This window comes from Hippocampus guttulatus, chromosome 19 (genome assembly GCF_054856545.1).
Source record: "Hippocampus guttulatus isolate MCC_2025c chromosome 19, RoL_Hgut_1.0, whole genome shotgun sequence".
Taxonomy (NCBI): Eukaryota; Metazoa; Chordata; class Actinopteri; order Syngnathiformes; family Syngnathidae; genus Hippocampus; species Hippocampus guttulatus.
In genome coordinates this window covers 9,389,575-9,416,178 of record NC_141279.1, presented here as the reverse complement: position 1 = coordinate 9,416,178, position 26,604 = coordinate 9,389,575, and the positions used below count along the sequence as shown (strand labels likewise).

Genomic DNA, 26,604 nt, shown 5'->3' with positions numbered 1-26,604 from the left:
GAACCCGTGGGCTTTGCTGTAATCGAAAGTCACTAAGATTATGCACTTGTAAAATGAACTGTAATTGAATAAGGGGAAATGACACACACACACACACACGTTTTTGCAACTTGGTAGCGCCCGAAAGTTCCGTGATGAATGTTGTTCTTTTTTTAAATCGCCATTAATCTCTCCTCTTTTCCTTGGGGCCCCATGTTGGCTTCTCATTTTTAGGAACGTTTCAAACTCTTAACACAGACTTGAGACCTTACTTTAAAACCCCAACATTAAATTCGAGCCAGGACCTGAAATCCAAATGCGGTTTTGAAGCCATCATTTGAAACTCTCTCTCCATGGCTTGAAACTCTACTTTGACAGATTTGAGTGATGGCCTTTCATGGGATTATTTTTCCTTCCACTTGGGCACATCTGTCTGTTATGTCCCATGTTTGAACCCTCCTACACAGGGAGACAAGAAAATAAAAATGGCCCTGCCAAAAGCAATCAGTCAATTTTTACCATCTCTCGCTGTGTCCACCAATTCTAATCTGACCTCATGCCGTTTTGTCCATCAAGTGTATTTTTAGGGTTGCGAGTGAGATGGGGGGGGGGGGGGGGGGGGCGACGACATAATATTATAAAGGTGTTAGCACCCTGGCTGATGGATTTGTGGCCGGGCGTCTCCGGTGCCTCGTTGCATGTGGGGAGAACGTTATTTATTCATTATGTTCTGGGGGCGAGCAGAGGTGATTTGTCAACCCGTAGCGTTGCGGTTTCCAGCGTCAAGGCTGGCTAGAATGAGTGGCCTTGATTTCTGCACAGACCTTATTTTTCTTCTCTTAATACATCTGTATCAAAAGTAAGTCCGGAAACATTTTAGCCTCCTTACCCAGGAATGGATGGAAAATCCAATCTACCAAATTGAGTTTTACTTAGCAACATTCAATTTGGCAGACATGTCCCTCTCTAGCAGATCCCATGAAAAGCGTGACAAAAAAATTACGCTCAAAAAGACGCAAGGAAGTTTGCTATTTTGGTTTGAAACCGAAATTTTAGGGTTATCATGGCCATTTCCAGATCCAGCCCCAGAAGCTAGTTTCACTTAACCAACATGAAATTTGGTCGTCAAGTCGATCAAGAGTAGTCCCACAAAATACAGTAGTGCCCAAAAAGACACAGGAAGTCACTCATTTTACTTTGAATTATTTTGGCCATTCCCAAGGCTGTTCAAATTTTCAAAATCCAGCCCTCGAAGGCAGTTTCGCTGAACAACATGAAATTTGGTAGTCAGGTCTATTATGAGTAGACCTGCAAAAATAGTCTCGAAAAACTATGCCTGAAAAGACACAGGAAGTCTGCCGTTTTGTTTTGAAGCCATTTTACTGCAATTTTGCACATTTCTGGGTCTTCTTCAAAGACAAACTCTAAACACAATATTCTTTGAATTGAATGGTCAAGAGGTACACTTTCCAGGACACTCCATCATCTTAATTATCCCGCTTGCATCATCAGAGCCCACTTGAGTCTTGTTTTGTGGTAACAATGGCCGTCTCCCTTTGTTGTCGCTCGGCGGGAGAATTGCATGACAATGTTTGCCTAGCGGTAACACGACACTCCAACTGTGAATGAAGCATGGGGAGTGCACGCTGGAAGCAAACAAGGGAAGTGGGGAGGGGACGAGACAGACGGAGTATGAGCGGAGGGGAGGGAGTGTGAGATGACATCTTTGTGAAATGGAGGATGGGTGAGACTTATCAGAAAACAAATGGGAAGTGCAACCTTGCTTGGCGCCTTCTCACTCACTTCCTGCTCTGACGTGGCGTCTTGCTTTCGACTTCCTGCCTGCACAAACAGGTTAGATTTTAATTTGAAATGGGGGGCCTTTATTTACAAGCGGGACCTGACTTAACAGGTGCCCCAAAATATTTTTTTCCGATGACAAATCATTGCTTGGTGCAACTGTTTTATTTGTGTAGTGACCAAGCGCAAATAAGGTCAAACTTTCAAGAAATTGAACATGGGTGGCCTTTTATTTTATATGGTGTTCACCATTCACCTTGTGAACCGCATCATCTTTTCTCACTCTATTTCCACCACACGCATATATATACTCTGCTCAAGTGTGACGTGCCTAAACCTTTTGTACGTCCATGTTGGCATTTTTCTTCATCATACTCGACGCGACAGGTTTGCTGCCAATTATTCATCTTTTACATAAAAGCTGTGATCACAAATCCAACGCAACATCGCCATCTACAGGTATCTCAAAGTAATTACAGTGGTTTCCAAACCACATGCCAGTGATTTATTGTGACGGGGGAACAATTAATTTATCTTCCACTGGATGGCAGTGGGTATAAAATCGACTTGTGTATCCACTTTTTAAAATAAGATAAGATATCCTTTATTTGTCCCACACTGGGGAATTTTGTGACATTTTTGTATGGTGATGTATCGTGAGATTAGTTTTCTATATGTAAAAGGTGCCTAATGTAAAATATGTGCCTTGACTCAATGCCTGGAAACTTTGCTCCATGGGTTAGAATTTCTTCATTTAATTGCTTGCAATTCAGCTCTTGTTGTCTTGATCATGTGTACCTAAATGAGTGTTTGCAGGCAGACGTTAGTTTTACTTGCATTGATCCAACTGCCTTGCTTTTGTCCATATTAACTCTATTGCTGACGTTGAATCAAACCTATTCACCAGTAGCGCAAATGACAAAGTAAATAAGAAGCGACATTTATTTGCTACACGTGAGCCGAGGGGGCGGTATTTACAGAGGACTGAACTGCTAAGTTGATTCAGTGGAGACCACCTGTTGTTTTAAAGCTGCGTCACGTGACCCCGTCGGAAGATCAATACAAACACATCATGGCTGAATGCTTGTTTTTAACTTAGCGATATGAGAGAGACAATAAGAGAGAATAAAAGATATAACCCCAATACGGTCATTTGCGATCACATTTATTGAATTAAATATCTTCTTTTGTTTGTTTTGTTTGTGCGACATAAATTTCCAAGAGTTATCATCGATGGGAAAAAGGAGGCTCGTTGTTGGGTTGACCTGCTGAGCAGCAACATGTCACACACCCTGTTTCCACCAAACGGTGCGGTTCACCACTTTGGTACGATTCCACTTTTGGCAGTCTTTGAGTGACAAGAACTCGGCCACCGTTGTTGTTTCCGGCAAGCACGTCATCGTGCTATGCTAAACCGTACCGAACCGGGCCGCTGGGTGGAAAACATGGCGAAAAAGTGTCACGTGGGGATCAGGTTGGGTGACGGTGGTCACTTGTTTCTGGGCTGAGCGGCGATGTAGAGCGCCACCAGGCAGTAGAGAGCGCCCCCTACAGTCAGGGCCATGGTGGTGCGGTACAACAGCCGGTCAGGGACGCCGCGTTTCAGGTGAACGGGGATATTGTCCGACGTCTAAAACATACGAGGAAAAACAGAACAAAAGGTTTCTTGGCTTGAATGAAGAAAGTTGCTGCAATTAGAGTGAAACATCAATACTCTAATTACTCTTGTGTTATTGATTGCTCCGTTCCCCCCCGGTGGTGCGCTTGTGATTGATTCGTGACGACCAAATCGAAGGGGAAAATGAAATGTGTTGCTTTTTGAAAACACGATTACCTGGAATATCCTCTGAAAGTCGGGCACTTTGTTGGCCCCCAAGTACTCCACCACGGGTCCTGCTTCTGACACAACTTTGGTGGGTGTGGCAAAGATCATGGTTGATGATTCGGTCGGGACGACCGGCCTCAAACCCTGCACAATGAATGGACAACCAATAAGTCACAATGTCGACATGGCACCTTCATATCGAGGGAACCACTTTTGGACCAAGCTCACTTAAGTGCACCTCGACACAGCCACAGCGGCTACACGCATTCAGATCATTAGATTGCGCGTGGGTATTTTGGTTGATGAGGTGGACATTTACTTACCAAAAAATAAAATGAAATAAACTGGGCGACCAGCACCACATCAATTTTCTATTCATCGCAAGAAACTAGAAAAACATATGAGCATCCATCTCATTACGATGGAATTTAGGCAACATGGTACAAGAGTGTTTCTCGCCAAGCCCCAGCATTTACGTGCCTGAAAGAACGAAGTCATCACATGACCTGCTTGCAAAGGTGATAATTACAGCGTGTGCGAGGGCGCCACAATGAAGGTGCTAAGATGCAACAACTTCACATTCATCACGACATGCAGACCTCAAGCTAACCTGCAGAAACAGGATCCTTTGTTTCCCACCTCAAATCCTATTAACCTTTTATTCCTGGGTAACTAAACAGTTTGTTGTGTTATATGACAACAAAAAACACATTCAAATAGAATGTGCAAAATATAATTTAGCCCACAGTCAGAAATATTTGATATGTTCATTACAGTAGAACCCACCCCCAAAAGGTTCCCAGAACTCTCGAAAGTTTGACCGGCCAAACTTGCACATTCACAACTTACACGGAAAATGGTACCGCTAAATTGAGCACCGCTCCTAACATTTAATAATGGGCAAGACAACCTGGCGAGGGGGCTTTATCAAAAGGTCAGATATGACAAGGACACATCTGCCGGGTATTGAATTTGAACTTACACAACAGCCAGTTGGTGAGAGATAACCTTTACAAACAAAAAATGGAAGAGAAAGGTTGAATATGGGGTGATTGTCACGATAGAATTGCCGAGGAGAGGTTAATTTACAATGCTTACAATATTTTTGAGATTAATTATGCTACAATAAACCCAGCACCCCATTTTAAAAACCGAAAGGGGAGGAGCCAGCAATACATCATCAAGGGGTTAAACATGAAGCTGATTATGCTACTTCATCGTATATGGAAATTTAAAAATACATAGTTTTAAGAGATTACACAGCGTCGATTGACGACAAAGTTGCATTTTACGCAGACAAGGACGCGTGCGAGCACGGCGTCATGAAGGTCACCGCCAACCGTGACCATCCTTCTTTTGAGTCATGCGCCGACTTTAGAACTCACCTGGGGGGCGTAGGCCGTCGACGAAGAAGACCCCGCAAGCTTCTGTGTGATACCGCTGAATTTGTAGTACATTTTTGTTCGTGGGAGAATGACGTACGGACACGCTGGTAACAACAGAACGAACCGGCGGAAAGAGTTTCCTGCTTCGGGCGTCGAGGGAAAGTGACGTCAAGGTCAGATGACTCCAACCCGCCTTTCTCATTGGAGGGCCGAGAGTCGCTGGCAAAAGAAAATCTATCCATCTATGACAAACACATTAAAATACAAAATGCTCACTGGAGATGACAATAATCTGTTGTATTCATATGTGCAAAGAGATTGTTTTCCTAGTTGAAGTTGGCTGTAGCAAGTTTTGCCCTGACCGACTAATCATTGTGCAGAACCCTGGAGTGCTACATTGCTACAAAATGAAAAGAAGACTGATGGGAATATATTGATAGAATTTCATTGAAGAAATATAACAATGTAGGCTCTATAGTGTTGATAAGGATGTTAAGTCCAGAAAGCTTTGTGTAAAATGACAGCTGCATTGATTTGCTTACTTTCAATTTCAGCTCTTGAAGGTGTAATTTGTAAGAAGTGGACTACACAGAAAAATGATCAACAATTGCTTTTATTTTTCCAAAACCACTCAGTACATCACAAATGAAAAAAGTGTTTGTAGCGAGATTATTAACTGCTCCGTCAAAACCAGAATACAGTACTGATTAAACTCTTTAGTCACATTTATGCTACTTGAAAAGCACACCAGAGAGACGAAAAGAATATTGATGGGGGGGAGAGATGAAAAATTTACACTTAAATCCAAAGAGATGAACTCTAGCCTGATCTTTGATTGATGGCAACGGGGTGGCGGGAGACTGCGGTGTGGGTGTGAGGTGTTGGATTGTTTTGTTTGGGAGCAGATGAGGCTCTTCATTAAGCAGCCGGCGTGATTCATGGAACGTCATAACCTTCGTCGGTCATTTCCCCCTCCCTCTTGTGTTGCAACGACGTTGTGTGTATGTGCCCTATTTGTACGCAAACACACTAATCAACGGCCTCAGTGACTGGCGTGCCTGAAATGAGGGTGCCGCGGAGTTGTCCGCCCTTCATCCTCGCCTCTATACATGCTAAATGCATCTAGGTCAGCCTTATACACAGCCCCTGACAAACTGAATGGCTGAAGGCCACAGCGCACACACACACAGTACACACACGCACGCAGGCCTGTACATGTCGTAACCATGGCAATGCAGTGTAAACAACCATCCGCAGGGACTAACGGATTTGTCTGGTCTTTAATAAATAATGATTTGTAGGCTTCAAGGGGGCACGCTCGTGCTATAAGAGGCCTTTGGAAAACAAGACTTTACCTAGATTTTCCCTTCTTCAGAAACTGTAGGCACTGGGTTGATATTTATCGTGCAAGAGGGGGGGTTATTGCGACTATTGCCAGAATATATGTGTCAAGCACGTTTTTCAGCGCATGGGCATGGTGGCAGGTCCCGCCCAGCCTGCATTTGAAATCTAGGTTGATAAACCACGATGGATACCAGCTGCCCGTGGATGGTGACATCGCATTGCTTCGGATTTGAGATCAGTACAGCTTTTGAGTCAAAGATAAATATTAGGAGGTGAATCTCAGCTTGTCACGTCAAGAATGAAGGGTTAGAAATTCTAACACGCTAGAAGTCGGGCAAGTTTAGGCACCTGAAACTTGAGCGGCGCGTTTTTTTTTTTGTTGAGTCTAGATAAATTATTGGATTGCCATCAAAAGCTCTGTTTGTTTTTGTTGTTTTATACCTTAAGGCATCTCAAAAGAAAAATGTGAAATCTACACATAACATGACCAATCATGCCATGAGGTTTGTGGATTACTTCTAGTCTTTCTTTTTATTTCTATTGTGCAAAGGGTGCTCACGGTCCACATGTAGAGCGAGGAGCGATCCCATCACTGTAAAAAAAAAAAAGCTGGGTGAACTCAAAATTTGATGACATTTAAAGTTGTGAAAGTCAACTAAATATTTTAAGCTTTGCTGTTAGGAAGATGGCTTTTTCTTGCAGAATGGTTCTCCCTTTTTTTAAACCCCAATTTACGGATAAAAGTAAAAACAGCTTGATTGCTTTGTTCCACTAACTAACATGTTTGCCATAAATTTAATATACCTCCAACTTCATTGACTGTTTTAGGCCCCAAACTACAAGTTGTGTTCTTTACAGTGATGCAGGACGCGTAATTTGCAAACGTGCATCTACCCGTGAGGAACTGGGCATGCCGTGAACTTTCATTCGGTTGATTTTTATTGTGCAAGGCATCCGGAAAATGTTCACTGTAGTATTTCCACCGAAAGGCTTCGAGCATACCTGGCCGAGCGTAGTCTGAGTTCGTGGTAGCACTGCACAAAACTGTGGTAGATGAACGTGATGGGCAGCGCCAGGAGGACGATGCCGCTCACCACGCACATCCCCCCAAGGACCCGCCCCCCGATGGTGATAGGGTAAACGTCCCCGTACCCCACTGTCGTCATGGAGATGATGACCCACCAGGCGGCGGCGGGGATGCTCGCGTAGTCCTGGTTGCGTGCGCCCAAATCCAAGCCGTGCTCCAGTAGCTGTGCCAGGGCACTGTAAATCGCCATGGCGACGCAGACAAACACCATCAGCATCACCATCTCCCGGTAGCAGCGGCGCAGCGTCAGCCCCAGCGTCTGCAGCCCTAAGAAGTGGCGGGCCAGCTTCATGAGCCAGAACACTCGCATCATGCGCAGCACACGCAGGAACACGCCCGCCACCCCGAGCCCGGCGCCGGGCATCCCTGCCCGGGCCATCGCCATGGTGACATAATAAGGCGTAATGGCCACCACGTCGATGATGTTGAGCGGCCGGCGGAGGAAGTCCCACTTGTCCCGCGCCACAAGGAAGCGCAGGATGCACTCGGCCGTGAACCAGCCGATGCAGACGGCCTCCACGATCCTGTAAACAGGAAACGAGAGACACATTATCCTCGACGGCATTGACAGAATCACTCTGCCGGCTAATTACGTGCACCGACATCCCGCTGAGATGAAGGACGTGAAAATTGCCGGCATTTGAGCATAGCAGGAGTCAAGGTGGGTATGCCAAGGGGGGAGAAGGGTGATGGCCCCAGTGCTAAACTACTCCATTGATTAGAAAGGCAATTATAAGGAAATTAAGCCCAGTGCAAGCACACAGGCAAACACAATTAGGCCAAACTGCATTACAGATTCACCCGAAAAATCCATCCACCAGCAAGTGCAAAGTACACGGCGATGTGTTATCTCATGAAGGCTCAAGCATAGACTTCAAGGGGACTCCGGATTCCGGCATTTACTAAAACGAAAGACCCTATAAAGTGAATTCAGAGGTTTGTTTCTAAATAGAATATACTCCCCACTATATAAGAACTTAACCTCATTCACATCAGCGGTTGTTCAGCGCTATTGCGACATGCAGTTAGCTTTCAATCTTCCCTTCCGATAGTCCGCTGACATGGGCGCTTTAGAGTTGCTCGTTGTCAGTCATGAATGCGTGCACCTCACAGGGAGAAAGATGGAAACATGAGTTGGGCAGCATGTGGAGCGGGGCTTCGGGCTGCTGAGGTTGCTCTAGAGCGCCTCCTTGTTGCAGGGTGAGAAAGCCCCACAAGAATGAGTAGATTTAGGCAGCATTGTATCTGATGTATATTTTGCTCACCTCAGTAAATCTGTGACTAAATTGAGACTTTTTAAAAATATTTGTGTTATTGTTGGTATGCCACAATATTTTTCTCATATGCCTCTGCTCAATCAGGGTTGGGAAATACTGGTCTGAATGTTTTGTCATCAACTGCTGCAAATGGATAGCTCCCAAATTACCTGTGCTCCTCCACGGTGTTCCTCTTGGCCGTGTCCCAATCAGGCAGTGTACTGGCGCACAGCATCACCATGGACACGATGACAAAGACGACGGACACGGTGGCCAGCAGCTGCGCCCCGAGCGACGAGTTGGGCTCCTCGAACGCCCTGCGCGCCCCCTCCAGCCACTTGGCGCGCCGGGTGAGCTCCATCACCGCCACCGGTTCTCCCACCGGGCTCTGGGTCGCCCCCTCCACTCCGTCCCCGTCCTGGGAGAGCCCACCGTCGGACAGCCCGACCTCGGACAGCCGCTCGTCCAGGCGCTTCTGGCAGCAGGAGTCCAAGTGCGCGCTCTCCAGCCCCCAGTAGAGCATCTCGGTGTAGAAGGAGAGCTCGCACACGCCGGGGACGAAGCGCAATTTCCCGGAGCGCACGTAGAGCATGATGAAGACGAAAGCCTGCGCGTGGCGGTCGAAGAAAAATTCGTTGCGCTCGCGGTCGTAGTCGTCGCACAGCTCCAGCACCTCATTCTCGGTGGCGCACGCGTGGAGGCGGCTGACGCGCCTCAGGGGGAAATCCCGGATCACGTCGCGGGTGAAGGCGTAGCGGGTGCCCCCGACGTTCAGCACGCAGATGCTCTTCCCGAACTTCATGGCTCCCTCCTCTCCTTCAGCGGCTCTTTGGTGCTTCCATTGCGGAAGCTGGAACACCTGCCGGCCGGGCTACACCTCCGCGTGTGGATGCTGCCCTGTCCTGCCCTCGCGGGGCGTGGTTGGGATCCGAGTGCAGTTGAAGTCAAGTCGGTTGGTCGATCGGCAATGTGGCTCCCTACTGTTCTGCCCTCCTCTCCCGCAGCCCCAGAAAGGACTCTCTCTCTCTCTCTCTCTCTCTCTCTCTCTCTCTCTCTCTCTCTCTCTCTCTCTCTCTCTCTCTCTCTCTCTCTCTCTCTCTCTCTCTCTCTCTCTCCATCTCTTTCCACCCAGGGCCGGAGACAGCCAATCCCTTCACTGAAAAAGTCTCGCACAGATCATAGCGGATGTGTGCGTTGTGTTGCCTTGACATACGATCTTAATTATGTCTCTGACTGCGCTCATAACAATAATAGAGCAAAATGCCAAGAATCCATTACAGCTCAGCTTTGTACAGCTTTGTAATGTGTGGGGTTTTTTTTTTTTGCATCACTCCAATGGACATTTTGCTGCTCCTTCTGTCATGTGCCGGGGGGCTGTATTATACAGATGTGCACATACACTGGGTCTCCTCGTCTCTGATGATTGCACTCCTTGAGCGTTCAAATCTGACATTCTCTTTGACATCAGGTTATTTACTTGCGGTGTCGACCAAGCTTCCAGTTTCAAAATTAGGACAGCTTACAACAAAGCATAAAATTGTCTTTTTTATCAACACATTTTTATCAAAAATTATTTTGCCAAGAGACCAAATTGAAGATTTGAGATTCGTTTCTTGTTTCTGCAGCTTTGATTTGGCTTGGTCTTGATGTTCAGGACTTCCAGTACGTGTTTGTTGTGCAAATGTGTCCATTTCGTCCTGAATCTCTTCTTTTCAAAGTTTCATAGAGAGACGGTTTCTTCATAGGAGTTCTCAGCCCAATTCTATGTGACATCTCCTTGACAGAGTCAGTGACTTAAAAGCTGTGTGGCATGGAGGACATGTCATTTGAGTTTTGTACTCAAAAGACCCGAGTACTTTTTTTAACCTACATTTCGGTACCAGAGTTAAATCAGCACTTGTGCTTTTACCGTCTTAGTTCTTTTTTTTTTCAGTATGAGTACTTCAGCCACCTCCACAAATGCAGTGGCAATAGCCATTATAAAAATAATTGCTCAAATAAAGTACATCTTAAACACCTACTCAAGTATAGGAACTAAATATTTTTACTTCATTACTTCAATTACTGTACTGAAGTACAATTTCACTTTACATTGTTATTTACTGTATATTTCTGGCAACATTTCCTCCTTTAAATTTCATGAATAAAAAGGATACTTTACTAAGTAAAGTTAAGGTCTGGCTTGGCACATTATTTTATGAGGCCTGCAAAAGTAAAAAGTAATGTCAGCTTCTGTGATGCTTGCTGAAATCTGTACCAAAATTTCAAACTGCCATATGTAACAATAAAGTTCAGATATTGCAAGCATTTCCTGGTTAGTGAGGATAAGCGGATTAAAGAATGGATGGCTGGGTGGACGGACAACAGTTCAACAAGCTATTCTTGTGATGACTTCTGATTTCCACACATTTGTTGTGTATATGAGAAGATGATGAAACATTGATATGGTTTCACACTTCACAGAACGGTTTGTTTTGAAACTAGTTTCAGTATGTATATAACTTTTATGCTACATTTTATCATGTCTTTATTTGAGTAGTTTATTTTTCTTTTACAGTGGTAATGTTCTAACTATGCACAATGTTACAGTGGCTTATACAATGAAACACACATTTTAGGAATTTTAAAAACGTTTTTTTTTTCAATAAAGACTTAGGTCCACTACGCTGTGTTTTAATGTAGAGCATTTTTATTTTTAATTTTTATTTTTTTAGGGGGGTGAAAAAGTTTTGAGAACAACTGATTTAACGCAACATCGCTTTCAGGTACGGTACTTTATGAAAAAAACTACCCAATTCTGGGGTTTTATCTCAAATAATTGTTCCAATTTCTACTGTTATGTGCTGTGCTTGTGCGCGTACGTGTGTGAGTGCGCGTGCGCGCCGACCTCGACGTCATCAGTGTATTTTTTTTTTTCGGGTTGGGACTGTATTGTGAGGGCTACTGTGTGAACACCAGGTGGGGGGGTCCATTGACAAAACAAAACAAAGCAAAAAAACACACGCAAACTAATCTCCCCCCCGATCGGGTGCACACATCCGGACTCTCTTTTTTCTAAATATATAGTTTTTATTAATTTATTCTTATGTTTTCTTAGTGAATGTTTCACGCTCACACTCCGTGAGGGCAGAAATGGCGGCCAACATGTACCGGGTCGGAGGTATGTACGTCAATGTGGATCGTTTCTTGTATCAAAAGTGTAGACGTGTGTTATTGTCCGTGCTTAATTTTTATTTTTTATTTGGGTTTTGGGGGGTCGACCGAAGCCCCCCCTTGCTCCGATAACCGGCTACGTTCGCGTCCGACGGCTGATTGTGAGCTTTTGCCCACCCCGGACTAGACGTGATGCGGGCTGGAAGAGAATTCTAAATATTTGGGCTCCAAAATGGGTCAGGCCTCGCGTTGGCCACCGCTAGCCGCCAGCTAGCTTAGCATAAAATGTAAACATTTTTTTAGGGGGGGGGGCACACTGTATGTTGGTCGTTTGGTTGTTTGAAACGTGTCAACGCGATTGCGTTTACTCCATAACCCCTTAAATAGGCGCTTAATGTGATTTCGGAGCAATGAGCGGTACGTGTGTGAGAGGCTGCCTTTGTATTTGCCTCCATTGGCACGCAGCCATTTAGTGCCGTCCTTATTTAGCTAACGTTAGCGCCTCAAAGGACGCCGTTCCGTTTTGGAGGGGCACCGTTCCAGAGTTAGCAACGTGGGACACCGGCGTCGTGGTCCGCTCCACCGTCTGGCCGTGTGGCCACCCTCACCCTCACCCTCACCCGCGCCCGACTTCCCACCGCCGGTACGATCAATTCGGCCAAATTGCCGTAGCCTCCTCGGCTAATCGTTAGCATGCCCACCGGAATTCATCATCAAGCGATTGTCTCGCTTCATGGCGTCAAGGCCTTGATGAACATCTTTCCTCACGCACAAACGTTGCCATTTCAGCAGTTATTCCATAGCCAACAAACTAGTGCTCTAATTGCCCTCACTCGGAAGACAGTCAAGCACACTACTAGAAAGAATGTCTCACTATTTAAATATGACATTTCTGCATACTTGAAGGACAACTACAAATTACAAGTGACAGGGGAAGACTACTTGGTCACATCACCCTTGAACCAGAGACATCAGGTTAAATGAGTTTTACATTTTGTGTTCAAATTAAGATTTGGGGTGAATTAAGTGAGACACTAGTTAGAGTGCACTAGTTGACATATGCTCAATACTACAGCAGTGTAACAAATGAAGCATTTTGTTGAGGTCCTCGCACGCAGTTGGCAAACACTTGCAGTTTTTTTCTGCAGTAGCATTTTGCTAATATACCTAAGCTGTCCTCCTAACGCGGACAAAGTGTTTGCACGTGGACCTTAAGATGGCTATCAAGGTCATGTTTTCCACCACCTAGTTGTGCTGCTTTTCCCCAACTAATTTGCAACGAAACCTTACTAGTAAACCATAATGTTGATATCCTATCTCAGGTCCATAGTAATAGATTCTCGTGTCTTCACACATATGACAATTCGACACACGAGAATGAATAGGGGACACAAGTCGACTGATGTCTACTACGTCCTGTGAATATTTGTGTGAGGATCTAACTAGGAATATTTTTCTACCACGAGGGCCCCTTTTGGCCCACTGGTTTGCAAATAAACCTGACCATTGGTGCACTAGTAATGAGAGTGAGAGGTATTACAAAAAATGAATAGCACTAGGACTCATGAAACGCTTTGATGTCAACTTTTGCGGGTGACATTATGAGTCTGTCTTTTGTATGGATTAGGGCCAAACCATAGGTGGATTGCAGAATGCTTTACAAACATACACATTGTCCTCCACGTCTCATGCAGTTTTTGGGTTGTCCTCCCATTGCAGATTACGTCTTTTTCGAGAACTCCTCCAGTAACCCTTACCTGATCCGACGAATAGAGGAGCTCAACAAGGTATTTAGGTGTTTCACACCCATTCTTTTTCCATTTGTGTCCATCTATGCCCGAGGGGGAATGTTTAGGATTCCTTCTCATCGACACCCTGCATTTGCATTTTGCAAGGTAAACGGGTCCGATGCAGGATTACGAGCGCCCAGGACAGAACTGTCAAAGACCGAGGTGGTGATGTAATGACCGGGCAGCGCTGTGGCATCCGTGCATCAAATACTGAGTGTTGTTGAGGCTGGGGAAAAAAAAACAGACTTTGATTGATCTTAATGGATGTGATGATGATGTAATTTTAGTTGGAAGCAGACGACTCGAGCAGTGTTGCCTTTGAACCACAAATTTGGTTTCTGATGCTGTCAGTGTTTTTCAGTGGTCTTTTTTTTTTGTGTGTGTTTGCATGACAACAACCTTGTAGATGCACCGATAACACAATAGTAATAGTAATAGTAGTAATAGTAGTTGTTCGGGCATCTGTGCAAACTGATGGGCGCCCAAAAAGTTATATGGCACACGTCAGTTACGCGGCGACAGTTTACAGAAACTTTCCTAAGCCGTCATCCATTTTGTTTCGTGAATAGAGCACGTTTCTTTCATGCCGTTGGCCTCATCACAGCCAGACAATCAATCAGTCAGTCAGTCGTAGTGAAATGGCCTCCGTTAGCGCTCCCGGTCCGCTTGTCATCGCCGCTCTGACGTGGACACAAAGGCGAGCCGTTCTCCGGGGAAATTAAGAAGCTTGTCAGATGATGGCTGCATTGAGGGGTTAAGGGAGGGGGTAGTTCCTCACTTCTTCCCCCCCTTCACCCTGTCCCTCGTGTGTCTCCTCTTCAGACGGCCAGCGGGAACGTGGAGGCCAAGGTGGTGTGCTTCTACAGGAGGCGGGACATCTCGCACAGCCTCATTCAGCTGGCAGACAAACATGCAAGTAAGTGGAACCACAGTGACACGCCTCCCCGCCTACCTCTCTCGAATTAGCGGTTAACTTTCTGACGACCTGATTAGCCACTAAATTAGATGCGCAATCTGGTGATGAAACAAATTGCTGGCTTTAGAGTGCCAACTTGGAATTCGAATCGGTTCTCGGTATGATGCAGTGCAGTTCTGCTCAGTCCAAAGCCTCAGTTGTGAAAATGTAACTTGAATTGTGAAGGTGTTTTGCGTTGATTTTGGCAAATACAACCTCTCAATGCTGCACGTTCAACAAGTTTTCAGTTGTTAAGATGCCCCGCAAGGAAGAGAAAAATGACATTTCTGCACAAAACTACAGTAAGCCAAAAATGAGTCTTTTGGAAGCGCTGTCATTTTGTTGCTGCTTTTAAAAAGCATCGTGTCTCCTCCCGTGTTTCTGTTTTGACGACGGCTGCACATGAGCAAGGTTGTGACTCAACATGACTCTCTCCCATCTCGAATGATTCATATAAAAGGGAGCAACTACATGACATCCATTAACCCTGTCACAATGGCGGCTCTCACCCATTCAAAACATAAGTATCTCTCCCTTTTTTTTTTTAAATTAACATTTCATGAATTGACAGTCCATGAGGGAAGTCAGCGAAAGCAACATTTTGTACACACAGAAAGAGGCAGTGACGCGACGCACACAAAAGGGCTTTTTTCCCCATTTTGTGCCGTCGAGGGCTACGTTGCTAATGGATTTTTAAAACCACCAGATGCCACCCTGCTGCTTCTCCCAGTGAAGCCACTCACTTCGCTCCAGGGTTTTTGACAACTGGGCAAAGCGTCATTATTCCATATCGGTCTCTGATGAAAGAAGGAGACTGTGAAATACTGCGACGTGGTGCCTTTAGCTTTTAGCCAGTAACCACCAATGGGTTATTACCGCCACTGCCTTCAACGTCCACTCAGCGACGTGACATCGCATAGTTCGAAGACTCCAACATCTGGCTTGATGTAGAAATTACGTTTTGGACAAAACACAACAGGGTAGGAGAAGTGTTAAACTTGACAACCCTGTCCCGACATTGTGGCATTTCCTTACACAAAAGTGACACCCCGCATCAGTTGTTGTTTGGACCATACCTCAAAAGATGACTTTGGGTTTCTCCATTTCCTGTCTGCGGCATTGTTATACAAGTTGAGAAATGTCAGCTTTTACTGTCATTTTCATAATGGCTGGTCGGCCCTTGCGTGTCGGTGCCTTTTATCCAAACTAACAACATGAAAAACGGCTGAATAATGCTGGCTTTACAGGCAGTATAAATGGGACTTTTGATACTATGAACAAAGGCGGAAACTTGTCGGTTGACTTTATGGGGATCTTCCTGCCCGATGGGTGGAAGAAAAAAAATCTTGGCATAAAAAAAAAAAAGACAGCTCTAGAGGCAGGATAAAAGGAGCTTTTGATACTTCCACGATTGGCAGAGAAATCATTCTAGTCCACTTTATACGTTTATGCTGGAAAGGGACAAGGAAAAGCGGGCAAAAAAAAGCCATTGACTTTAAAACAGACTTTGGATACCGCCACCAAAGACGGGGAAACCGCCTGGTCAACTTTGTCTTCCCCCATTTAGTATCGGGGCTGTTTTCTGCAACACGGGAACATAAGCGGATTATTGCCACATTTTTCTGTCCGTTTAAAATTAATTTCAGACGTGACCACCGAAGGCGGAAAATTGCCAGGTTAGCTTCATCGCCCACCATTCAGTCTGGGTGCCATTTATACAGAAGAGTTACGTGAAAAATGGTGGCAAAATGCCTGCTTTTGAGACACTATTTCTTCAGAAGATGGGAAAACACCTGCTTCTACAGTCAACGCGAAATGTATTGTTTTGACGAGAGCCTTTCGAGCGAGAGGGTCCACCAAGATCATCGGCAACTCGAGTAGGTGATTGAGAGTCGCCCCGGCAACAGCAGATTTTCCTCTGAGAAAATTGCAAAGCTGTTATTTGGAAAATGAGTCCCATCTTGTTTCCTCGAAAGTCTTTTGTTGTACGTCTCCATTCACCCTCTTGTGTTTGTTCCGGCGCAGAAGAGCTTGAGGAGGAGAAGGAGAGCCCCGCCGAGGCGGAGCTCACAGACAAACAGAAGCACCAGCTTCGACACAGAGAACTCTTCCTCTCGCGGCAGTACGAGAGCTTACCCGCCACGCACATCAGGTACGCGCGTGTGCGGCTAGTCACGAAGCCTCAACGCACCCCCGGCCGCTAACGTAGCGGACTTGAACCGCCTCGTGTGTTTCTCCCTTTAGGGGCAAGTGCAGCGTGGCCTTGTTGAATGAAACTGAAGCGGTTCTTTCGTACCTCGACAAGGAGGTGTGTCGACTTTGGAATTCTGTAGTAGAACCTTCTTGTTCCGATCGGGATGTTAGTGTCGTGCTAAATGCGTGTCTTTACGGGTCGTCCACCTCCCGCCAGGATACCTTCTTCTACTCGCTCGTGTACGACCCCACGCAGAAGACCCTGCTGGCTGACAAAGGCGAGATCCGAGTGGGGCCACGATTCCAGGCCGACGTGCCAGAAATGCTCCTGGAGGGTCAGCGCAGTGTTTGTTTTATTCCACTTCCGAGCAAATGTTTGGCTCGTTTTGAAAGGAAAAGCAGCAAACGATATTCAGTCGTGGTTTGAAACAAGAAAATGTGTTCTGTGTGTTCGTTCAGCGGGTCAAGCTGACGACAGAGACCAGGCCAAACTGGAGGAGAAACTCTGGGATCCGGAGTGTCCGCTCACCAACAAACAGATCGACCAGTTTCTTGTGGTGGCGCGGTAAGACGTGACCTCGGCGCTACCGTATTTCCAAACAAAAATTGCATTTCTTTGCGTTTGTACCGTAATATCAAATGGTTTTGTCTGTGCTGCTCGCAGGGCGGTTGGCACCTTTGCCCGGGCGCTCGACTGCAGCAGTTCGATCCGACAGCCGAGCTTACATATGAGCGCGGCGGCGGCGTCACGTGACATCACGCTGGTGGGTCCCGCAGGACGCCCCCCACCGGGGCTGCGTGCTATGCTCCCGTTTCGGTTATGTCCTCCACTTGGGTTAGTGAACGTGGTTACACGATAGTTACGAAATATGGTTTTGCTTCGGGTTTAGGTTAGCGGTTTGGTAGGTTACCAAATGGTCTCACTTTAGTAACCAAATGTGGTTGCGCGACATCACAAATATGATTACACTTTGGTTACTAAACATAGACCGAAGACATCGACGCGGACTCACCGTTTCTAAAAGGTTGCTGTTACTTTTTACGCAGTTCCACGCCATGGACACGCTGCACGCGCACAACTACGACCTGTCGAGCGCGTTGAGCGTGCTGGTGCCCGCGGGTGGCCCCGTGCTCTGCCGGGACGAGATGGAGGAGTGGAGCGCCTCGGAAGCGGCCATGTTCGAGGAGGCGCTGGAGAAATACGGCAAGGACTTCAACGACATCCGACAAGATTTCGTAAGTGGCTCTGCGCGCTGAGCCGCAAATCTTCTGCTGTGGCGACTCATGACTGTAAAGCGCTGGCTCGGGGAGCGAGGAGGATGTGCGCAGGCAGTTTTTCATCAAACATTGAAGCCTTCAACACGGTGGCTGCTTGATTCAGTTGTCGTGCCTGTACACCATCGACACCATTTTTCGTGTTTACACTGTGGTGTGTCGGCACCAGGTGTTCATGAATACGTGTCCGACATTTTTTGATTTATGTTTTTGTCCCCCTGCTATGCTGGTCCAAAAGCCCTCTCAGCCCTCCGTGGTCACGACGCCGCTGAATTAATATACATGAAGGGACGCCCAGATGGCAAGAAGATGAGAAATTAATATTGTTAATTTGCTCCCTGTCTCGTCTCCCGCTCTCTCCCCCACTTGTTCCTTTTGTCTCATCTCAAGCTTCCCTGGAAATCTCTGACCAGCATCATAGAGTACTACTACATGTGGAAGACCACAGACAGATACGTACAACAGGTGAGACGTGGTCACGTGTTTATTATTATTTTTTCATTATTATTTTTTTGATGATCATACATGACAGGTTACCAAATATGCTTCCACTTCGATTTCCAGCTCTGATTTTGCTTAGGTGAATGTTTCACCTTAGCTTACCAAAGAGGCTTTTTGTTGACCCAAAAGAGTTCTTCTTACTATGCCTCAAAATGGGCTTGTTTCGACAACTATTTCCGCTCCGGTGATCATGTATCATTCCGCAGAGGCTACCGAAAATGGTTCTTTTTGGATCACCCAAATATGGTTCTGGTTAGCATACCAAATGTGGGACTGTTTAGCTTACTGTATCTGCTTAGATTGTACGGTTCTGCGCACGTTACCAAATATGGTCCTCTTCGGTTCCCTAAAAGGATTGCATTTAAGTCAGATATGGTTTTACGTCAGTTCCCGAATGGAGTTTGGTTTGGGTTCAACTTATTAATACTGTCCTTTGTATGTTATGAACTAGGGTTCTGTTTTGCTAACTGTTTAACTAGAAATAGGGTTTCGCTTAAGTTAGCAAATACCGTCAAGCTTCGCGGTGGGCTTAACTTGCAAACGAGCCAAATTTGTTTTGTTTTTTTTCCCCCCTTGGTTCTGCTGTAATGAAAAACATACATCAACCTCTGATATCCCAAAACATTAATTGTGACCGCACGCGCTGTCGCTTTATCATTGTTAGCGCATTTACTCACTTTCCGATGTACGTTTGTGTGCGCGATTGCAGAAGAGGCTGAAGGCGGCCGAGGCCGAGAGCAAGCTGAAGCAAGTTTATATTCCCACATAGTAAGTCCCCCCTTCCTCGCAACGACGACGGGATCATTAAGTGTTCCCCGTTGTCGCCGCCAGATGGAAATATTCATGCATAATTGAATGCTTTTGATTGAATGCACGGCCCAAGTCTAAATCCTCCCCTGCCCCCCCCCCCCCCACCCACTCTTTTTCTGACAGTAATAAGCCCAACCCCAACCAGATCTCGCTGACCAACGGCAAGATGGCAACCGTGAACGGCGCAGGGCCTGGAACCTTCCACGCGGCTGGCGGGGGTCGAGCCTGCGAGAGCTGCTACAGTAAGTTTGTGTTCAACGGAAGCCACCCTGAATGAAGATCTGAAATACGCTTTGTGAACTCAAGTCTTAGGACAGTGCCAATCATAATGTGAGACAAGTCATCGGCGAGTGGCAACACTTCATATTCATTAGTCAGATTACATGTCAATCATTACATAGACAGACAAAACCCTTCTCACAAATTTGGGAGCATGCACTTGTCCAGATGTCCTCATTAGATGGGAGTTCTAGTCCAATCCCTCAGTAGAATTATTTAATTAGGGGGCTTGCATCACATTTGTCCACACCAAGTGCACCAGAAAATGAAGCGAGAATGAAAATCTACTCGCGTATCGATTTTGTCCTTAGTACAGCGGCGATCCTTCAGCTTGCGGTCGTCGTTCAGCGAGACCAATCAGGCGCTCGCGAGTAGATGGGGTCCTTCTGGGACCTTGCCGGGGATCAATAAACGTCTCGAGACTGCGCTAATCGCGCCCTAACGCGCTGGCGTGTGTTCCCGCAGCCATGCAGTCTGCCCAGTGGTACTCATGGGGGCCCCCCAACATGCAGTGCCGCCTGTGCGTGTCCTGCTGGATGTACTGGAAGAAGTACGGCGGCCTGAAGATGCCCAGCCGAGCCGAGGCGCCCGAGGAGAGGACGTCCCCGAGCCCGGCTGCCAACGTGAGTCCCAGCAGCCGCGGCGGCTCGTCACTTTTGTCAGCGTGTGCTCTCGAGGACATGTTTGTGGATGTTGAAGCGACACGATGTGATTTATTGCGGGAGGCGTCAACATGAATTATTCAGTGCGCTGCAAACCTCTCACATGTTCAATGTTCATACATTCAGCACAGCGCATTTTTTAAAAGGTGTGCGAGGGGAAAGCACTTGGAACACTACGGCAAGTCCATTGAGGTGGGAGGATTATTTATCCAGAGAAAACGTGACTTCCAATGGGCTTCTGCAACTTTGGTTGCCAAATACGATTCCGCTTAGGTTCCCAAATGTGGCTTCTAGTTGGTTTTGTGACATGGTTTCATGACCATAAAGTTACCATTTCCTTTTAGGCAACACGTGACCCGGAATTTTTCGTGCAGATACCCATCAGTGAGCTAAACACAAAAAGAATAATCCATCACCGGTCCGATCACAAGGTGGAGTGGTATCTCTATTTAAATAACTTGTGGGTCCCCTGAGGTAACAGTTTCGCTTAGGTTACCAAATATGTTTCTGTTTAGGAATGGAACATGGTTCTGCTCTTAGTTTACCAAAATATGGTCATGAGGTTGCGCTTGGGCGAGTGGATATGGGTCTACTTTAAATCTGGTTCCATTTAGGTTAGCGGATATAATTTGGGTGACCAAATCTAGTTTTGTTTAGGCTACGACATATGGTTACACTTCGGTTACCTAATATTGGCTTTCCTTTTTTGCCCATAGCAATGTTATTATCTTGTCTAAAAGGTTTTGCCATTGCTGCTTCCCCCTCATGCCCAGGAGCCGCGGTCGAGGAGTCACGCCCCGCGCCAGTCCAACCACATTCCCATGCGCAACAGCGGCAGCCCCAAGTCGTCCATGAAGACCAAGCAGGCCTTCCTGCTGCAGGCCACCCGCCTCACCAAGCTGGCGCGCCACATGTGCCGCGACGTCATCAGGCTGCGCCGCGCCGCTCGCCGCCCCTTTGTCCCCATTAACTGCGGCGCCATAAAGGCAGAGTGTAAGAGCGCCTTCAATTCCTCCTAACGTGGACACACGCACATTCTCACCCCATCAGCACCCCTCCGTCTGTCTCTTCCTGTTTTTATTGTTGTGCTCATTTTTGGGGTTGTTTTTTGTATTCTCCCGTTCCTGCCCCCTTCCACCCCTCTCATTTCCAATAAAAAGACTGCCTGTCCTCATCACTCTTGAGTTTCAATCATTACAGAGTCACGAGGAAGAACTGCACACCATCAGATGTTTCCTTTTTCTATAGAGCAAAGCTATTCTTGCCACTGGAGCAGAACGTTCCCTCCGTCCCACTCGGGCCGTGACATCATAACGCCATTGCCGTCAATCAATCAATGGACTCTCATCACCCATCCATCCCCATCTACCTCGTCATCGTCCTCGGTGTCACGGACGTCCAAATAAAGTTCCGCATTGAAAGCATCTCCGACGAGTCCTTGTGTGCTTTCGTGTATCACGTGTGTGTTACTTGTCCATCGACTGAAGAGACAAACCCCCCTCACCCACTCCGCCGCATGGATCGTTGCGCCATCACCACGCCCTCATGTCTGTGTCGAGTGTAAGTGACATCATCATCCATTTTGTTTCGACTTTGAAGCTTCTATTGATATGTATTTGGTGTGTGTGTGTGTAGATGTCTCAAGGGCGTCTGAAGGTCACGGAACCCGGCTCCCCAAAATTCGAGCGGCGCAGCGCAGCACACTGACAAGCGTGGTGCAGTTTCTAGGTAAGTCCAGGCTGCCCTAATGTATTTTTTGCCCCGTTGCCATGGCGACAAACAGTTGACACCACTCTGCCGGTGGTTGCAGAGTCCCGTCCGGCATCCCAGGCGCCGCGTTCACACCGTACGGCCGGCCTGCAGACGCCTCCGCCGCGCCGACTGCTGTCCTCGCTGCCGCACGGACCCCACGGCATGCTGGGAAAGCGCAGTTTTCACCAACACAGCAGAGGAGCCGAGCAGGACAGGCGCTCGGGTAGGGAGTTTAGATCCGTGTGAAAATGACACAAGTGCGTCATCCAAGTCTGTCACTGTCATTTTTTGTGTTGCAGAGAACCCCGGAACCACAGGTGGCGCCTTACTGGTGAGTGAACAAGCATACACAGCGGTGACGGAAGTTACCGAATTTGTTACCAAATACAATTTTGCTTAGGTTACCCAATATGGTTCTGCTGATGTTACCGGATATGCTTCCGGTTGGGTAATGTTGCCACAAAGGTTACCAAATACAGTTGAATGACTCCTCTGGACTATAAATGTGGTTGCGCTCAAGTTACTGGTGTGGTTTAGGCTGCCCAATATGGTTTCTAATCAGACACCGTAATACTTGATGTTTTCGACAGCACAACGGGCGCAGCAGCAGCGGCGGAAGCACTCGCGGAGGCGTTATGATCCGAAAGCGGCGCCCCAACTGGATCGACGCCCCGGACGACAGCTTCTTCCTCGTCACTCGGGAGACCAGGTAAGCCCCCTGCCCCATCCCTTGCGCCGTCTACGCCCTACGCCCTCTCACCTTCGTCTCGCATAAAAGCTGCCGCATTAAAATCCCATGCCAGACATTCACGCGAAACCTCATTTGAATTGAACTGGATTGAAATGACAAGACCTTGCTGAGGGGGGTGTAGGTAAAAAAAATGGTCTCATAAAAAGGAGCAGCAGTGATGGCCTCCTGCTCAAGGGAAGAAGACATGACGAAGGCAAGCAATTACAGAGCATTGAAACGAGAAATACCTCAATGTCTTCATCCAAACTTAATGTCTCCGGTTGCTCGCTATCATGCTGTGAGTCTGGGTGTCCTGCGACCGGAAGGCCGTAGGTTCGATTCCCCTGGATCATGATGGCTGAGATGCCTTTGAGCTAGGCACTTAAATCCCCCATGTACCAAAAAGCATCTTTTTAAGGTACTTGGGGTAAATTACCAAATGCCTTTTCCGGCACGGTGCCAAATGTGGTTCCGTTTAGGTACCAATTTTGGTTCAGTTGGTAAATATGGCGCCGTTTGGGTTGCCAAATGTTGTTCACTTTGGGCTACCAATTAAGGTACTGCTTACATTACCAAAAGGTTCCGCTTAGCTCCCCAATATGGTTTCCGTTAACCTGCGAAACACGTTTCAACTTAGCATGTCAAAAGTGTCCAAGTACGGTTCCATTTAGGTTGCCAAATTGATTTAATTTATATTTCAACAAATATGCATTCATTTAGTTTATTGTGGTTCCGCTTAGGTTGCTAACCAGGTTTCCTTGTGGCTGACCAAAAGTGGTTCCGTTTGGTTAGCAAATTGGATTCTTACCAAATATGCGCCCTCTTTGGTTACCAAATAGGGTTCCGATTGTGTTAGCAAATATGGTTCCACTTATAAACTGTCAAACATGGATCCTCTCGGGTTACTGAAAATGGTTCCGCCGCCAACACAACACGCTTTCTGCAAGTGATGTTCCTGTTGTATGCAAATAGGCTCCCCTTCATTACAACTATGTGCAGGGTGAAGATGTTCTTCCATTTAAATGGTGTCTAATTGAGTCACGGTACCAGGCACTCACAGCTGCCTCTCAGAGTGCCACCGCTGCCGCTAAAATTAGCGCCACTAACTGGCGCAGATGGGCCGGCGAGGAGCCACGCATAGCAGGGTCCTGAGTGGAAATGTTATTAGCACATTAGCGGCTCTTGCTGGGCTCGTGTAGATTCAGAGCACTTTGTTCATGCGTGTGTGTATTTATGTGTGTGCAGGGATAATACAGTACACACACACAGGTATATAATGCTGCTTATGAGGAAGTACTACATGTTAATGGTTGTGATGGGAGAAAAGGCCACCTCTCGCTAACGACAACGCCGTCTTGGTTTTCTCCTCCATCTCTTTCTCCCTCTCTCATTCTCTCTCAGTGTGGTGAGCAACACCGTGAGGCACAGCCGAGAGAGATGGGAGTGAGAGTGAAAGAGAGAGAGCACGGGTGAGGGGGACAAAGAGGTGGATTAAAAAAAAAAAGGCAGAATTAATGCTCTTCTGAACCCAAGTGTGACTCTTTAGGTTTACTTGGTCATTGACGTAGCGTAAGTGGAACCGTAGTTGCTAACCTTATTGGAACGCTTTGTGGTGACTTGTGACTGCTCTTCAAATACCAAATCTAGTTCCACTTAAGTGGTCACCTAAGTGGCCACATTATTGACAAATCTTGTCACTTAAGTCAAAGCATTTTTGCTCACTGATATGGAGACATTTTTTTGTGAGTGAAGTGGTTACTTATGCGGAGCTGTTATTGGTCACCTAAGTGGAACTGTAATTAGTGATTTGAGTTGCCAACCCCAAGTGGAGAACCATATTTGGAAACCATGCAGAACTGTATTGGGTTACTTAATAATCGGGCCCGATGATACCATTTTTTTGACGCTGAAGCCCATATTTGGCTGTTTCTGTTTTAGAATACTTTGCCCTAGTTTGCATTTGTTTGACTTTACAGCAGAGAGCAACATTTTCAAAAATTGGCCTTTTTTGGGGAGGGTTATTTATTTGAATGTCGTTATCTTTGTCTCCTGTTGTAATGTATTCATGTGTTTAAAAATAATGGCTAAAATCATAATAATTTTTTTTTTAATCATCCGATTTCAAATAGGCTAATATCAGCCGATGAATCATTCGGAGCCTACTGATGCAAAACATCCTGAGTAGAGCCGTGGCTATAAAACCATTTCAAAAGTGACCTTATGTCATTACCAGTTCGTGTTGATTGACGCGTGTGCGTGCTGCGCCCCCTATAGGAGGGCGAGACGGCTGCTGTCCCGATCGCAGCTCCGGCATGCGTGTCGGCAGCCTTGCGAGCAGATCACCCTGCGGAGGGCCTCGCAGGCGCCTCCGCCGCAGGGCCTGGTCCTGGGGCCCCCGCACCCACACCCCAGCTTGAGGATGCGAGGCCCCATCGTCATCCACGACTGAACAGCCGCATTCTCTCCCTTCTTTTTCTCTCGTAACATCAGACGCGTTTAGTCCTCGCAACCGTGAGCCCCCTGCCCCCCCCCCCAACACACACACACACACACACAAATGCCTGTCCCCTTTTGTCTCCTCTTTAAAACCCGACTTGCCAATATATTAGGTATACCTTGATTGGAAAAAACATGTTACCACATAAGCATTTTAGTACATCAAAGTGTGCGAGCTTGTGTTTATGTATGTGTGTTGTCATGGGAACAACGGTCCAAAATGCCAAATTGTTTTTTAGGAATGGGCATATGAACCTTGTGTGTTGATTGTGACTAGTGATGTTGGTTTGTATAAAGTTTTTCGTTTCCGGGGAGGACTAAAGCCTAAAATGGCTTTAACTGGGTTGACCGTTTTATTTTTTTTCTTTTAAATCAACCCCACTAGAATCCATTCGGGAAAAAAAAGAATTAAATTTCCCTTTAAAATCAAAGTCTCATCCTCAGGCACGTATTTAAATATGTAATATAAAATGAGCAGTGGCATCATTAGCGTTAGCCAATATAGACAAGGCAAGTTACATTAAAGTCACTTTTAAAAGACAAATCCACATAATTTTTGCTGGTTCTTTTTTTTTTTTTCAATCACATTTGGGGAGATGCGCGCGCATCAATAAACATGAATCCCACAAGCTTGGCACACCTTTCTTTGGTCACTTTTGTCCATTCCGTTCATAATTTTCAATAAATATTCAAATAATTCGTGTTGTCATCGTAGGATTCCTGAATGATACTTTAAAGGCCAATCATGTTTTAGCTCCCCTCGAGAGCTTGAACAGCTTAGCAAGTCGTCTCTGAAACGCGGGACTTGGCCAACAACTTTTATTTAGGATCTTGTTTACAAAAAAATAAATAAATCAGGCATGACTTTCAGGTGACCACGACGGTCCGATGATTTCTTCAGTGAGAATGTTTGTGTTTTCTCGTACGTATGTCACGTGTTGAATTCTGAATACTGTATGCTGATGATGGTCATAATAAAGCAAACGCCCTCATCTTCTCTTGGTCTATTTTTAGCCCTTGAGCCGCATTTCGGATGTACAGCACTGTCGTTTTCCTGTCGAGGTGAAAGTGAGCAACAGATGGAAAGGAAGAGAACAATCGGGGGGTTAGGCAGCTTGTCCATGAATGTGTCTCCCCAAATGACCGCTATTTTTTCATGCCCAATTAAAAATGCAGTTTAAACAACAAACAGAGACATCGCCTTTCGGGATCGATTAAAAAGAAATTGAACACGTTTCTGGTTTTACTCAAGATAAGGTTTTACACATGAAACTACAGGATTTCCTACTTTGTATGAACTACTGTACATGAATGCACCACAACTGATGTGTT

The 26,604-nt window shown here is 46.3% G+C and overlaps 3 protein-coding genes across 7 annotated transcripts; 1 reads left to right on the top strand and 2 right to left on the bottom strand.

Moving 5' to 3' along the window:
* Positions 1 to 1,340: 1,340 nt before the first annotated feature.
* Positions 1,341 to 5,144, bottom strand: cox7a2l (cytochrome c oxidase subunit 7A2 like). Of its 4 annotated transcripts, none has more exons than XM_086099357.1 (4): positions 4,990 to 5,144; positions 3,614 to 3,748; positions 1,759 to 1,821; positions 1,341 to 1,625 (listed from the first exon to the last, which is right to left on the bottom strand). In XM_086099357.1, the coding sequence occupies exons 1-4, from the start codon at positions 5,059 to 5,061 to the stop codon at positions 1,488 to 1,490; spliced, it is 408 nt and encodes a 135-aa protein (XP_085955483.1). In that variant the 5' UTR covers positions 5,062 to 5,144; the 3' UTR covers positions 1,341 to 1,487. The 4 variants fall into 4 exon arrangements, with proteins under 4 accessions (XP_085955483.1, XP_085955484.1, XP_085955482.1 ...); XM_086099358.1 differs by having other exon boundaries at positions 1,783 to 1,821; XM_086099356.1 differs by having other exon boundaries at positions 1,341 to 1,821.
* A 2,154-nt stretch (positions 5,145 to 7,298) lies between these two features.
* kcng3 (potassium voltage-gated channel, subfamily G, member 3) lies at positions 7,299 to 9,646 on the bottom strand. The gene is made up of 2 exons (XM_086138805.1): positions 8,847 to 9,646; positions 7,299 to 7,944 (listed from the first exon to the last, which is right to left on the bottom strand). Exons 1-2 carry the CDS (start codon positions 9,476 to 9,478, stop codon positions 7,299 to 7,301), a joined length of 1,278 nt encoding a protein of 425 aa, XP_085994931.1. The 5' UTR covers positions 9,479 to 9,646.
* Positions 9,647 to 11,591: 1,945 nt separating this feature from the next.
* mta3 (metastasis associated 1 family, member 3) lies at positions 11,592 to 26,269 on the top strand. 2 transcript variants are annotated; one of them, XM_086138922.1, is made up of 19 exons: positions 11,592 to 11,836; positions 13,549 to 13,616; positions 14,442 to 14,535; positions 16,600 to 16,726; positions 16,819 to 16,882; positions 16,985 to 17,102; positions 17,227 to 17,332; positions 17,432 to 17,531; positions 17,815 to 18,003; positions 18,433 to 18,507; positions 19,253 to 19,311; positions 19,477 to 19,595; positions 20,098 to 20,255; positions 21,068 to 21,287; positions 21,930 to 22,022; positions 22,105 to 22,269; positions 22,346 to 22,377; positions 22,637 to 22,755; positions 25,051 to 26,269. In XM_086138922.1, exons 1-19 carry the CDS (start codon positions 11,809 to 11,811, stop codon positions 25,223 to 25,225), a joined length of 2,109 nt encoding a protein of 702 aa, XP_085995048.1. In that variant the 5' UTR covers positions 11,592 to 11,808; the 3' UTR covers positions 25,226 to 26,269. The 2 variants fall into 2 exon arrangements, with proteins under 2 accessions (XP_085995048.1, XP_085995047.1); XM_086138921.1 differs by having other exon boundaries at positions 16,819 to 17,102.
* Positions 26,270 to 26,604: the final 335 nt, after the last annotated feature.

Coding starts and splice junctions, on each gene's coding strand:
- cox7a2l (XM_086099356.1), bottom strand. CDS start 5,061: ATGTACTACAAATTCAGCGGTATCACACAGAAGCTTGCGGGGTCTTCT. Junction 3,749..4,989: donor CGACGGCCTACGCCCCCCAG/GTGAGTTCTAAA, acceptor TTCATTGTGCAG/GGTTTGAGGCCGGTCGTCCC. Junction 1,822..3,613: donor ACTTTCAGAGGATATTCCAG/GTAATCGTGTTT, acceptor CTGTTTGTGCAG/GCAGGAAGTCGAAAGCAAGA.
- kcng3 (XM_086138805.1), bottom strand. CDS start 9,478: ATGAAGTTCGGGAAGAGCATCTGCGTGCTGAACGTCGGGGGCACCCGC. Junction 7,945..8,846: donor AACACCGTGGAGGAGCACAG/GTAATTTGGGAG, acceptor TCCTGTTTACAG/GATCGTGGAGGCCGTCTGCA.
- mta3 (XM_086138921.1), top strand. CDS start 11,809: ATGGCGGCCAACATGTACCGGGTCGGAG. Junction 18,508..19,252: donor CAGACAGATACGTACAACAG/GTGAGACGTGGT, acceptor GCGCGATTGCAG/AAGAGGCTGAAGGCGGCCGA. Junction 22,270..22,345: donor CGAGCAGGACAGGCGCTCGG/GTAGGGAGTTTA, acceptor TTTGTGTTGCAG/AGAACCCCGGAACCACAGGT.